We start from the raw sequence: 14185 nt of genomic DNA on the forward strand, positions 1-14185 counted from the left end.
ACGGTTTTTCTTCACGGTTTCCGTCGCGAATGGATTCACAGAGTCATTCCCTCTAGAACAGGATTCTCTCTCCTTTACCTTCACGATTCCCCTCGAAGAGAAGCTGTTGGAGATTAGAGAAAATAAAGAGAATGAGAACGAGGAAAAAAATCGAGAAAAGAACTGAACGAAAGAAATATGATTGAAGATGATTTTAGGATCAGTAACTTTGAACTTTTCACCCCTGGGACGGTGTGGCAGTTTAGTGAAACACCAAGTCACCAACTGATCAGGATTATCAAATCTACTAATCATTTGCCCATCACTCGTACACCTGCAAAACGCCTTTCCTCACCGGCTTTCCATCCTGACATGACCCAATAGGCGTACGGCCGGCCCTCCCGAAGCACCCAGACAGCTTCGTGCTCGTGCAGTGCCCGTCGGCGTCGCGCATTACTTCGTCGCCCCCTCCTCGCTCGCAGAGCGCCAGAGAACCAGCGCCAGCGTGAGCCAAAGATTCGATCACCAATTCGGATGCTCGCCTCCGAATCCGAATCAAATCGCGCTCCTTCTGCTCCGCATATCGTCGGGTGCTCGTCTCGAGCCTGATCTTTATTACCCGCTGCGCGCGCAGGGGGAGGTGGGATTCCTTCGTTCTTGGGAGGGAGCCCGGCTTTGCATTGCTTGGATCCGTCGGAGCGGTTGTTGATTCGGGTTGAGGCTCGCAGATGATGGGGGCGGAGAAGGCGGGGCTGGGATCCGAGGCTGAGGGGGAGGAGCTGGCGGCGGCGCCGGGTGCGGGCTCGCCGGTGCCCGCGAGGAAGATGCAGTCGCTGGACTTCGAGCACATCGGCTCGCTCGTGGCGGTGGCGAAGTCGCTCTCGCCCGGGAGCAAGTGGCGGAGGGCGCTCACCAGCGTGCGCGTCGTCATCTTCCAGGCCAAGATCAACGTGCTCCTCCCCTTCGGCCCGCTCGCCGTCATCCTCCACTACCTCACCGGCAAGCACGTAAGAGCTCAGCATTTCATTCGTAAATCTCACATCTTTTCTGACGCCGTGCACGTCCATTTTATATTATCGGCGGTGCCTTTGAATCTTTCATGTCAAGTTTCTGTTTTTCCGTTGCATTTAAGTTGCAGTACTGATAAGTTAATGCCTTCCTTTTTCCTTTTGTTTCCATCAAATGCTTCACAGCAAGGATGGGTTTTCCTTTTCAGCTTAATCGGCATAACACCGCTGGCCGAGAGATTGGGATATGCAACCGAGTAAGAGGCTGTTTGTTTTCAGTTGGAGATCGTGAAAAACAGTTTGTAGATTGTGGATTGTAAAATCTGAATTGTAAAAGTTAGATCGTGGATTGTTACAATCTGGTGGAAGACAGATTACTGGATTGGTTACAATCTAAGTGTTAGATTGTAACAATCCAGTATTTACAACCAGCTATTTGTTTTAGCTTTTGGATTGTGATCAATCTAACTATTTGTTTTAGCTTTTGAATTATGATCATAATTCAGCTTTTACAATCTGAAATAAATAGGGTCTAAGTGTCACCAAGATGATGACTTTAACTCCAGTTACACCTATGCCTAAGGTCTCCTGAGCTAGTTTTTATATGTTCTGATGGATGCTACTTTGTCTTGTGCAGGCAACTTGCTTGCTACACTGGCCCAACAAGTATGTTCTTTGGTTCTATATGAGACATGCTTTCCAGTGCAAATCTCCATCTGACTAGTGAAGATTTAACCTTTTTTTTTCTAACTACAGTTGGGGGCCTCCTGAATGCTACATTTGGAAATGCAACCGAAATGATTATCTCGATATATGCACTGAAAAACGGGATGATTCGTGTCGTCCAGCAGTCACTACTAGGCTCAATATTGTCAAATATGCTGCTGGTTCTTGGGTGTGCTTTCTTTGCTGGCGGTCTTGTCCATTCTGATAGGGACCAGGTCTTCAATAAGGTAGTTCTCTTAACGAAATGTTAATTTTCCTAATGTATATCTGTTATAGACTTAATAGTATGCTTTTGTAATGTATCGTTGCAGGCATCAGCTGTTGTAAACTCAGGACTGTTATTGATGGCTGTCTTAGGTCTAATGTTCCCAGCAGTGCTTCACTTCACACATTCAGAAGTGCAGTATGGAAAATCTGAAGTAGCTCTTTCAAGGTTTAGTAGCTGCATCATGCTTGTGGCCTATGCTAGCTATCTATTTTTTCAACTAAAGAGCCAACGCAGTGTGTACAGCCCAATTGGTGAAGTAAGTGGCTTAACACTAATTTATGCAAACATTGGAAGCTGAAAAACTTGGCATATATGCATAACTATATAACATTAATTAACTCTGCAAAAAGACCTGGCATCACTTTTAGTCTGTAATCAAGTCAATTAATTTATCCGTTTAGAAATCTGGATCAGGTAATGTAAGTAAAACGCAGAGCAGGTCACAGTAAAAATGTTATGCAGTTAACAATGTTTCTTGTACTTCTAAATTTGTAGTTCTGCATTGGTACATCCTGTGGCCTTGTTTGAGTGTCCACAAAGAAGAGCAAGATATTTGGTTGTCCCGACTTTTCTTTTGTATCTCGTTAGTTACCACATCTTCTTCAAATAGTCTGGAACTTCCATGTGCACAATACAATCATTCGCTATTTTTAGTTGAAACTTCATCTAGGGCACTGAATAACAGCCAGCTCACAAGAGAGCACCAAATATAAAGATAATCACTTCCTGTATTCCATCATGCATATGCATCGTTTGCACTACTTTGACACTCTAATTCCTACTTGGCGACAATAGGAAGAAGAGGCCACTGAGGATGAGGAGGATGAAAAGGAGATAACACAATGCGAAGCCATCTGCTGGCTTTCTGTACTGACTATTTGGATTTCAGTACTCTCTGGGTACCTAGTAGATGCAATACAGGTATTGAAGAGCTTGTTGACAATTAAATTTGTATGTTCTTGATTCCGTTCTTTTTCTCCATGCATCGCTTATTCTCTCTATCAATAATATTTATGAAGTGAGGACAGCGCATGATATTTCCATTTGACACTTATGCATTTTCTCTTTCTTGAACCGTGCCTCTTCAATATCTTGTAACAGGGCGCATCTGAATCATTAAACATGCCAGTGGCCTTTATTAGTGTTATTCTGCTTCCTATCGTGGGGAACGCTGCTGAACATGCAAGTGCCATTATGTTTGCCATGAAAAACAAATTGGTAAGTATCCCTGCTTTCTTTCACTTTAGTCAACTTAACAGTGCTCTTTTCTTCTTCTATTTTGTGTCTCATTTTCCCAAAACAACAGGACATTACTTTGGGAGTTGCGATAGGGTCATCAACACAAATCTCCATGTTTGTGGTAAGAATATTTACTGAACAAGATGCAACTAGCCGAAACATGTTCGAATCAGTTGTTATCTTTGTTGCCTGAAGTGTTTTCAAATAGCATAATTGTTACATGATTTGCAGATTCCATTCTGTGTGGTAATTGGCTGGATTATGGGGCAACAAATGGACTTGAATTTCCAATTGTTCGAGACAGCGACTCTCTTTATTACTGTACTGGTGGTGGCATTTATGCTACAGGTCTGCTTATAGAAAACCAGCATCATTTGCAGTCTCTACTGCATGTATATGAAATTACTATGTCGTGCTCTTTTGCAATATATTTATAGTTCTGATTGTCACATTATATGTTGTTGTTTTTCAGGAAGGCACGTCAAACTATTTCAAAGGCCTTATGCTTATCCTATGCTACCTCATAGTTGCTGCAAGCTTCTTTGTGCATGTTGACCCCAACGCAAGTAAGTATCTTTGTTTAGTGTTTTGTATAGACAACTTTGGATGCAAGAGCTTACCAAATTTGAGAGAAATTTCTTTTATCACTGAAATTACAAGAGCTTAGTCAGTGGGGAGACAAATTCTTTATGCCAGCGAATTGCTTTATTCCCTTGTCATGGAGATGACATGTCTGTGGCAGTTAGTTACCCCATTTGTAGTTGTTAATGCGATGAGAGCTCGTTATTGGTAGCTATGATCTTCTAAACTCTTATGCACTAGCTTACATTCTGCTATCTGTAACACCAACTCAACACACTGGACTCACAGAAACCTTGGATCGCTAATGAGCAGATATTGTTGAAAAAACATCCTTGATTTCAAGATGTCTTATCTCTTGATTATTTACTTTGCGTCCAGCTGCAACTTCTAACGATTCACTTGATTGGCCTGAAGCAGGTGACAACTAAGTGACAAGTCTACAGCAACATACCTGTGAATTGAATGGGGAAGGCCACGACTTAACTGCAGAATTAGCAAACAGCATTGCTTGCAATAGAGCACCTACCAGAGTCCTGAATTTGGAAGCAACTTGTGGGCAGAATCCCACGTCGAGGATTGAATTTCCGGCTCAGAATTGCAAGGAGCTGATGCAGCTTTTTAAGGACAGCAACAACATCGCCCTTTGAGAAACTGTAACTTCATGTGATAGTTACGAAAATTACCAGTGTATTTGTTGAAGCTACATGTGTCACAATTTTATTGTTGTTGTAAAATACTACTATTAAATTGAACCTGGTGGAAGGAAAATGGGACGAGCGCAATATCATGTGATACCTTTTGAAAACGCGTTTTCTGTGGAGTGGTTATATACTTTCTTTTGGGTGACATTTTTCTGTAGCGATTTTATTGTTATGTTCCACAACTTCGACGTGATCTGTGTACACTTGTGCAATTTAGGACATGAACGAACCTTTAATCTTTTTGCATCCTAGGAAACTTGCCCCTGCAGATGTTATGCCTTTTCGCGTTAGGAAATTAGTGGCCATAGGGTTATGCATCAAGGGGTTCCTTGTTTTTAGAGGATCCCGAGTGTTTAATTTGCTTGCAGCGTCAGTCCGTTTTTATCACAGCCGGAGAACTGAGTAGTCAGGACGTTATCTACATCGTTGGCGGCTTTCATGGACACATTTTCTGCACAACTTTTGTTTTAGTGGAAGCAGGTATTTATTAATTTGGCATAATGTTTATCGGTACAATGGATATATCCGAAGGACTAGAAAACAAAAATAATGTCGTGGGTAGCGTGAAGCTCTGTTTAGGATTTGGAGTTGGGTTTAGAGCTCGGGTAGGGGCGGAGACAAGGGTACATATTAGTAGCATATAGAAACAAAATAACTTAAAGAGATAATTGGTATACAAACTTATTTTATCTATTATATATATTTTGAATATTATATCTTTTAAAAAATACATTTTAGGTATTAGATGTCACCAAGTATAATTTACTACACGTGGTTATTGTGAATGTATGTAATGAAGCGGTTTTTTTCTTACCAAACTTTATCAATTTTAAAACGTTTGTCCTTAATGGTCATAATTTATGTTACATTGCTCTACTCTTTATTGACATAAGCCCTAATTATTTTCTATTATAAATACTATTTTTAGCAACTTCTATGGTACGATAATATCAACTAGAAAAAACAATATTGAAATGTTGAATGGATAGATATCATCATCCATTATAGAAAATATCATATATTTGTTATTATGAGCGAATTTGTGTATAGATAAGAAAAAAGATGTTTCAGCCCGATCATAGAACATGGATTCATCGCAACACTTGTATTATGTTTTTCAAAAAAATAGAAAATATACTAACCCATTATTAAGATAAACTATGTGTTTTTTTCAAGGATCGATTTAATAGCTTCTAGAACTGATTTAAATTTGTCTCTCCTTGGCCCCCTATCGTCCAATCCTGGCTCCACTCCTGGGCTCGAGGATGGGGCTCCGGCCGGATTAGAGGGAGCTTGGGGCCAACAATGGGTGGCAGGGATGCCACTGGCCGCCGGTAGTGGCATGGGAGGTGGAGGTGTGGCGGGCAACCGCGACCTGGGGGTGACATGGTGGGGCTGTGGTGGAGGAGCACTACCGAGGTTGATGAGGCTACACAGGGCTGTAGGTGTCCTTCTTAAAAAAAAAGTCTATATTGCCCCCCCCCCTCAACTATTGCTTGAATCTATTTGTCCCCCCAAACCGCAAAACCAGATATCTCACCTCCTCCAACTATTCAAACCAATGAAATTTACCTCATTAACTGGTTTTGATGGTAGTTTCGCCCTACGTGGCGAGGACTGTATAATGATAACTGGGTTCTGAGGCTGAGGTGGCTGACACATGGCAGCAACGTGAGATCAAGGTGGATGCTGACTGGGCAACCGACTGATCGGGAGGGGCTCAAGCACGGCGACGATGTCACCGGAGTTGGGCGAAGACCTCGTCGCCAGCCTTGGAACTCGATAGCGAGTGGCAGGGGAGCATCAGGGTCGGACGTGGATTTCACCTCAAGCAACAGGGAGGTCAGAGAGGGAGCGAGGCGACTGTCGACGAGTGAGAGCGGCGATGACCTCGGGACTTCAATGACAATGGTGCTCCAGCATTTCTCGCCGCATTGCCATTATCAAGTCACCCCAAAGCTTTGTCGTTGCCCACTGAACGCTCCAGCGCCCTCACCCATGCTCGCTAGCTGCCCACATGCGGCGAGTTCTAGGTCGATGGCTTCGTGCACCAAGGCGATGGCGGTGTAAGAGGGCCTCCTGGCAACGACTCACGTGGTGGCGAAGAGGGGCAAGCCCAGCCCCTCGTGGCACAGTGCAGCCCATGGAGGGCGCTGCTCAGCCGATGGTTCCTTAAGGCCACCGAGCGACGTTAGACAACAACAGCGAAAGCAGGGCAATGTCGGCATCTACACACCATTCACCAGAGAGAAAACGAGGGTAAGGTCAGATTCCTAGGAATAGGATTCTATAGATGGTTCAACAACAAGGAATTAGACAGAGGCTCACCGAGGAAGGAGATAGGGCGGCAATGGCCGGAAAGGAGGAAGATGACTCCGAGCTGCTCGGCTGCTGTACGATTCACACTATAACTTGAGGGGTTTTACTCCTAGAAGTAAGGGACACGTGATGACGCACTTTGGCGAGGTGGGAGTTTGTTGAGACGGTGTGGACAGTGGTGAAGGCTTCGGGAGTGCACGCCTTCAACGATGAAGACGACAGGTGGCGGGTTCGACCCACTCCATATGCACCATCAAGCTTTAAAATGGGACCAGTGGGACATGTTGTCAAGACCGGTCTAAAAAACAAATCAATCTCATCTATATGCTGAGCCCAGAAATCAATCCCAACACATAGCGACTTCATTGATGATAATCATTACAGTATCTATACTTTAATTGCCAAATCATCTTACAAAAGACATCCAAGGGTCGAAGAACCAATTAACTACAACGGATCCTAAGCGTAGTCTTCATCTTCACCGATAAATCCATAGGAGAATTAACGGAGAACACCTCCCTAGAATGCACCTTCCACGAGGTCTTCAAATTCTTTCCCAATTGAGTGTTTGGTTATAGCAAGTGTGAGCACATGTCGTACTCAGCAAGTTATGAAGGAATAATATGCATATGAAGGCCTTAACAAGGATAAGGCTCATTTGTCTCTTTTGCAAAAAACAATATTTACATATAAACATTTGAAAAAGCAATAGTAATTAAATAAATATCTGTAAATAACCAACCACCTCAAGATTTCATCCATCCTGACTTAACCAACTGATCATCTCAACCAAGGTTCTAACCACCCAGGTCGAACACCCAACACCTCAACCATGGCTCCCACCTCCAAGATTGAACCACTAACAAACCAACCTTAACCACGATTCCCACCATCTGATTAACCCATACCTCAACTATGGTTCCCACAACCACAATTGACCCTACTGACCAAAACATCAAATTATAATCATGGTAGGCTTTCTATGTCGCTCGTGACCGTGAGCACGACTGAATATTCAATTTTAACTCTGCAGAGATTGTACTTTACCCACAAGTCATGATTTCATCACCTGCAAGCAAGTGACTAAGTCTCCATTTTCCCCGTGTTAGCTAGACACTTGCACACTTCCAAGGTGTGTGGCCAGAAGATCACTATAAAACCTTTACAATGCCCCTCTCAGCACATTTCTACCCACTAAGGTTTCACCACCGCGTGATTCCACCTCAACAACATAAGCCCCCTCTTGCGCCTTACGGATCTAAGAAAGTCCATCCCTTCCATTCCTCGTACCACAATATGGTGTACACTATGCTGAGAGTAAAGTAAATTACTTGACTAGGACGTCCCATATCAGGCTTGTGGTTGTACTATAAACACAGAAAGGTTAGCCCACGAATCGGTCCTTAGATTTTGAGCAAGACTAATACTTTCCTGACCGTACATCACATACTAGCCTTATCATACTACTTGCTCAAATCCCTATACCATATTACTACAAAAATCATTATATCATATTTTATCATTGTTGCATAGAACAATTATCAATTTCGTAGAGCAATTATCGTGATTACCATATCAAAGCAAGGCTAAGCCAAAACTATACTATGGTGACAAGGATGATAAGAAAAAACTAGGGTAAAGCCTAACTCTTGGATTCAAAAAAATTATTAGCATGCATGTTTGTAAATATGATCAAGAACACAGCTTGCCTTCATTCGATTTAGTTGGATCTTCAAAGTCTTGATCTTGAAATCCTTGTAGCTCCTCCAGAACGTTGGCGTTTACTCACGAATACAAACAAAAAGGCACACACCAATAAACACCAAGATCTAAAAAAATAAATATCACACAACAAACATCATCACATACAAGATCACGCTTTTCCGGACAATCCGGCGAAAGAACGAATCAAAACGGAATTATGATTAGTAAGTTATATTTTCAAAAGATCAAAACAGGACTAAAAATATTAACTACGTATGAAATTATATTGGTAGAAATTTTCTAGAATTTTTTCAAGCCATCTATGATTTTTTGGAATTCTCTAGGATTTTTCTGGATTTTATTAGCATTTACTTTAATTATTAAGCTATATAAAACATGAAGCGTAACTAAAAACATTATAAAAACAATATTAAACATTACTAAAACTACTTCAGATTTATCCTATTTATGGAATTATTTTTATTCTAAAAACATCATTTAAATCATAGAAAGAAAATATTACATAGAATTAACAACATTTATTTGAATTATAAAACTATATAACATTACAAAAATACTATAAACACCATGAAAGCTATTTTACAAACGTTTTTCCTAATTTCAGTATTATTTTTATTGTAGAAAATATTTTTGTTGGAATTATTCTAATAAGGAAACACTATATAGAATAATAAAACTATTAAAAATAGTTAAATATACCTATAAAACATTATTAGAAATTAATCCCCTATTTATTATTATTAGAATTATTTTTATACTAGAAATCTATTTATTGCCCAATATATATTAATTATGATGTCATCTCAGCAAATAAAATAAATAAAAAGAAAGGAAATGCTGACTGGGCTGTTTGGCTGATGTGGCTTGATGACATGGATGACACATCAGCAAAAATGCTGACGTGGATGACACGGTGGCAAGACAGAGTTGATTGGGATTATGTTGAATACGTGGCGAGTTTCTATTGGCCAACGAAGAGGTATGAAACAGATCTAATCCTAGCCATTGAACTCGAATTGGACAACTGGGGAGAGATGGTGCCGATGACAGGGAGAGAACGACGGTGGAGGGCTTGGCACCACATCGCATGACTGGAGTCCCGCCGGAACAGTGCTCCGATGGGCTATGGTCGACGACGAGTGGCGTAACAGCATCACAGGAGGGCGGTGAGCTCACCTAGGGGTTCGTGATGATTGGAGAGGTGACGAGATGTGCTGTCAGCGATGATTTCTCGGGTCTTCATTTGCGGTGGTGCTTCAGTGGCCGGGGAGTGAAGGCGAGGATACCATCTTGTTCAAGAGACATTAGAGAAGCTTGAGGGTGGGTTGGCGACGGCAAAGCGGCATTAGGGCGACGGCGAGTCGACGAGCTTAGTCTAGGAGCGGCAATGGTGGCTCAAGCTATCTAGCGGCGGATTCGCCTCAACTTGAGGGGAAAAAGGCGTGGAGCGAGACGAGAAGGGTCGAGGGAGCGTCTATTTATAGCCTCAGGGCTTCAGGAGTTCAGATTGGGTACTGTTGGGATCGAAGTCCCAGACAAGATGGGTCTTCGGGGGTGGAAGTGGCGAAGGTCCCTGATAGTGACGTGTACTGGAAGTAGAACAGTTTTCGATTACCTTTCACGTTTACACCGTGGCTCTATTTATAGCCCGTACCCGGCAATCACGGGCCCGGTTTACATATATTACCCCCTAACCTGCTACATTCCCGGAATATCTGGGGGTAATATGGTACAAATGAGCATGATCCCATAATTACAACCGTGCCCATGACAATTGGGCCCACTGTCAAACTGGTCTCCCAACCGAAGGATATCGAAGCCCTCTTCGTCCGACCTCTTGACGAGCTGCCTTCGCCGCCTCCTGGCGAAGGCCTGGTCTTGTCTTCACACGGTTCGAAGGACGCGGGACGCGAATCGGGGCTTCGCCCGACAGTCGAGGTAGATCAGCCTTCGCATACGCCAATTCGGTGAGAAGAAGATGCAACCAGCGCGGCAGTTGTCCCGCAGCACCTCCAACTAACTTCGCAGTTGTCTTCGGGTGCGGGGATGGCAGGAGATGATCCCCAACAGTAGCCCCCTACTGGCAAGGTTTATCTTCGATAGGCCGAGCCTGTAGCCTTCGAGATATCTAAGCGCCGTCCCCCTTCGGCCTGTCGAAGTTAGTTGGATCCAATGCACGCTGTTAATTAATATATATATATATATATATATATATATATATATATATATATATGTTTTTTTTGGCGGCGTCGGAACGATATGTATAACTACCTGCATTTAATGTTCATGGTAGTTATCCGAGCGCGGTTTCTGGCGCCGGTTCAATTTTCGATGCTGGTAGTGTTAACCGCGTCCGATTCCCCCTATAAATACCAGAAGCTGTCAAAATATTTTACCGCGCCCTCGTTTAAAGTTGTTGCTCTCGTACGAAGTAAGTTTCAGTCCTTCGGACACCTTAGACTTAGCCCCCGATTGTCTTCGCGCTGCGAGAGGATTTCCTTGAACTAGATGGCTCCGAAACACAGGTTGTCCCGTCCGAAGACTTACTGGATTGGACAGTCCAAGGTAGATGGCGAAGTTTTAGCTGGCCTTGTCAGGGAAGGGCTGATTAGTGATGTATCGAAGGTCCGACTTTCCGGGAAACAGGAGACACCGGAGCCCACTGACGATGAAGCCATCGTGTTTGTGCATTATTTTAGGGCTGGCCTTCGTCTTCCCTGTGACGAGATGGTAATCAAGGTGTTAAAGCTCTTCGAAGTATATTTGCATCAGTTAATGCCTAACGCCATAGTCAGAATGAGTCTTTTTGCCTGGGCCGCTCGATCGGAGGGGGTTAAGGCTTCCGCAAGGGCCTTCTCCGTCGCGCACCGTCTGCACCATCAACCAAAGCCGGTCTTTGTCCGCGGAGTATAGAGCGAAGCACACTACGGTTGTCTAAACTTCGCCTATCGCGCCAGCCTGTCTACTCCCGTGGTTGTATACAAGTACAAGTGGCCTAGAGACTGGACTCAATGGTGGTTTTACCACAAGGTGGAAACCGAAGATTACCTTGTATCGAAATGCGAAGGGGTCAAGGGAAACCGTGCACCAGATGTGCAGTTGAAACCATCGCAGCAAACTGCGCTTGAAGCCTTCGCCCGGTGTGCAAAGCATCTATCAACTCGTGATTTGGTCGAGGAGTTTTTGGCGGCTGCGGTCTGGCCCCTTAGCCATGGCTAGTCTATTCCGGCCTTCGGGGAGAAAGGGCCTGAGGGGCTCTGTCGTCCTCATCCTACTGTGGAAGGCTTCGCAGGTACCCCCTTGATCGTGCACTCTTACTTAATTTAAATCTTCTCGTCTAACAGTTGTTAATTAATTTTTTTTAGATTTGTCAGTAGCCGAAGTGGAGGCGAAGGCTGTGATGCTAGTTGGCAAGGTTACTCCCGGTGAAGCGCAGTTGTGCGCGGACCAGGGACTTAACCGTAGGTTGAACAGAATCTTCGACTATCGTGGTCTGTCGTATGATGAGCATCCAAAGATTTCCGCTGTTCTGCAAAGCAATGCGGGAGGCTCCCCAGCAGCGGAAGCGAGCGAAGAACCCGCCGCTTGCCCTCCGACGAAAAGGAAGCTTTCGGAACGATCGCCAAAAACGGGCCGTACCAAAAAAGCTGTTGCACTCCGTAAAAAACCACACGAAGCCGCGCCTGAGTCTCACGCAGAAACGTCGCCGGAGGGCTCCGCTGCTTCGCGCGGTTTGACCCGTCGGGAGAGTTCCGAAGGAGCGCAGGTGGCCCAGGCGCCGAAATCCCTGTTTTGCTCGCGCGTCGATCTTCCAACATTGATTCTGAGCAACGACGAAGAATTGACGGAGACGGGCGCAGCATCCGAGCCCGGTGTTCCAGAGGAGCCTGTTGAAGAAGGTGGCGACGACGTAGAGGTGGCTGCACACTCGTCGCCCTCCTCATCTTCGAGCTCATCTTCCGAGAGCGAAGATTCCACGCCGAGTGCGCCCTGCCGCAGGGGGAAGGGCTTGATGGGTCTCGGCGGGCTTCTCGACGCGAAGGCCCTTGCGCCCGAGGCTTTGCGGCCCGCCGCCTTTGAGCCAAGTGTCAGGGAGGTCAGCGATGCGAAGAAGATTTTTGGTACCTTCGTTCTTCCTAAGGTCGAGATCCCGCTTGCTCAGAAGTCTTCAAGCGAATTGATTGATGCATCCGATGTGGCTATAGCGAAGGTATATCGAATATTTTCTTATATTGACAGAAAGAAAACTTTGTATTTTACTAACTTGTAATTGACATTTCAGGTTTTGCTTCTCTCTCGAGCTCAACGTAAGCAAGCAGAAAAGTCTGTAGCCCGTGCCCAAAGCGCTCAGGCCCAGATTGACTTGCTACAAAAACGGGTGGAAAAAGCTGAGAGCCAGAAGCGCGAGATGTCGCGGCGTGCGAAGGATGCAGAGTTATGATTGGAGCGGCTTGAAACGGAGCTCGACGCCCTTCGCTCGGCGAAGGGGGTCGTTGACAGCGAAGTGAGTTGCCTTCGCCAGAATCTGCAGTCTTCCGAAGCACAAGTTTGCGAATTGCAATCACTTTGTGCGTCGGAGAGAGAGAGAGAGCTGAGCGGCTGCAGAATGAACTAAGCGAAGCGAAGGCTTACAATGACGATGCCCTTAATGTCATTGGGGAGCTTGAGCCGAAGGCGGTTACCGCCTGCGAAGCAATCAGCCGTACCTTCGAAGGTATAGGCGCCTCGGCGACTCCTCCATCACTTGAACTCGTCGGACTGGGTGGGCTTATCGGTTGGATCGATGAGACCAGCAGTAGCCTCCTTCCGGCTGCACAACTTTACGGCGACTTCTGCGCCATGGTTGCCGCCCGGTGTCTCGTGCAATCTGTGGAGATGACGGGTTGCGACCATCACACTGCTCTTCAACGACCTTCCTTCCAGTATCCTTCGGATCTGTCAACTTTTGCTGTTATAAAAGCATCGAAGAGCACTGCTCGATAATTCACCACCAATTACTGGTGCAAGCATGGCCGCGAGCTCGCTCTTCGAGAGGCCGAATTGAACCGACAGAGGGTACAGATACCAAACTTATGTTTTCTCTTGTCGAAGGTTATGAAAGTGGTTATATGTGGCAATAATGTATTTATTGTTGTTGAATTTTTTTTTTCAGGCCAAGGCGAGGGATGACACCTCGTCGAAACCAACTACTATGGCAGCCGAAGATACTGGGAAGGTGGGATGAATTGGCGCGAAGGGTCGTGTTTATGCTTTTGTTTTTGTAATTAGCGATGTGACACACTGGTTGTGTAATACATTATATATTCATATTGAAGTGTTATTGACCTTTTTGCGCTCCCTGCGCAGGTCCTTGCTTCGGACACTGTGCAGGTAGCCGAAGAAGTTGTGCCTTTGACTATGATGAGGGATAATTTTTATGTTTCCTGGTCCTGCTGGGAATCATTTCACTGACGTCATGCTAATATCGACTTGGAAAGGTATTGGCATGCGAAGTGTAGATCGTATGACGATATGAATGCTAGAACGAAGGCGTTTTGGAAATCTGTTTGTCCTTCGATGGTAGTTAGTCGACGAGCTGAACGAAATCTGCGCCGTGCGGCGAGAGGGGACGTTAACGGCACATCGATGCTCATTGAGCC

At 44.8% G+C, this 14185-nt stretch overlaps 2 protein-coding genes across 4 annotated transcripts; both read left to right on the forward strand.

Annotated features, from left to right (window-relative positions):
- Positions 1-324: 324 nt before the first annotated feature.
- Positions 325-4649, forward strand: LOC133912645 (vacuolar cation/proton exchanger 2). Of its 3 annotated transcripts, none has more exons than XM_062355494.1 (12): positions 325-619; positions 708-986; positions 1173-1243; positions 1624-1652; positions 1743-1939; positions 2024-2236; positions 2776-2901; positions 3082-3198; positions 3287-3340; positions 3451-3567; positions 3692-3785; positions 4216-4649. In XM_062355494.1, the coding sequence occupies exons 2-12, from the start codon at positions 708-710 to the stop codon at positions 4227-4229; spliced, it is 1311 nt and encodes a 436-aa protein (XP_062211478.1). In that variant the 5' UTR covers positions 325-619; the 3' UTR covers positions 4230-4649. The 3 variants fall into 3 exon arrangements, with proteins under 3 accessions (XP_062211478.1, XP_062211477.1, XP_062211479.1); XM_062355493.1 differs by having other exon boundaries at positions 325-484; positions 614-986; XM_062355495.1 differs by having other exon boundaries at positions 326-986; positions 4219-4649.
- A 7274-nt stretch (positions 4650-11923) lies between these two features.
- LOC133911091 (uncharacterized) lies at positions 11924-13945 on the forward strand. The gene is made up of 2 exons (XM_062353306.1): positions 11924-13601; positions 13699-13945. The coding sequence occupies exon 1, from the start codon at positions 11947-11949 to the stop codon at positions 12814-12816; it is 870 nt and encodes a 289-aa protein (XP_062209290.1). The 5' UTR covers positions 11924-11946; the 3' UTR covers positions 12817-13601; positions 13699-13945.
- The last annotated feature ends 240 nt before the right edge of the window (positions 13946-14185 follow it).

Source organism: Phragmites australis, chromosome 3, assembly GCF_958298935.1.
Source record: "Phragmites australis chromosome 3, lpPhrAust1.1, whole genome shotgun sequence".
In the NCBI taxonomy this organism is placed as follows: domain Eukaryota; kingdom Viridiplantae; phylum Streptophyta; class Magnoliopsida; order Poales; family Poaceae; genus Phragmites; species Phragmites australis.

What these genes read in the sequence shown, in the direction of transcription:
- LOC133912645 (XM_062355494.1), top strand. Translation starts at nt 708, where the DNA reads ATGATGGGGGCGGAGAAGGCGGGGCTGGGATCCGAGGCTGAGGGGGAG. An exon ending in AGATTGGGATATGCAACCGA is followed by an intron (nt 1,244 to 1,623) that starts GTAAGAGGCTGT and finishes TGTCTTGTGCAG; the next exon opens with GCAACTTGCTTGCTACACTG. An exon ending in CACAAATCTCCATGTTTGTG is followed by an intron (nt 3,341 to 3,450) that starts GTAAGAATATTT and finishes CATGATTTGCAG; the next exon opens with ATTCCATTCTGTGTGGTAAT.
- LOC133911091 (XM_062353306.1), top strand. Translation starts at nt 11,947, where the DNA reads ATGCTAGTTGGCAAGGTTACTCCCGGTGAAGCGCAGTTGTGCGCGGAC.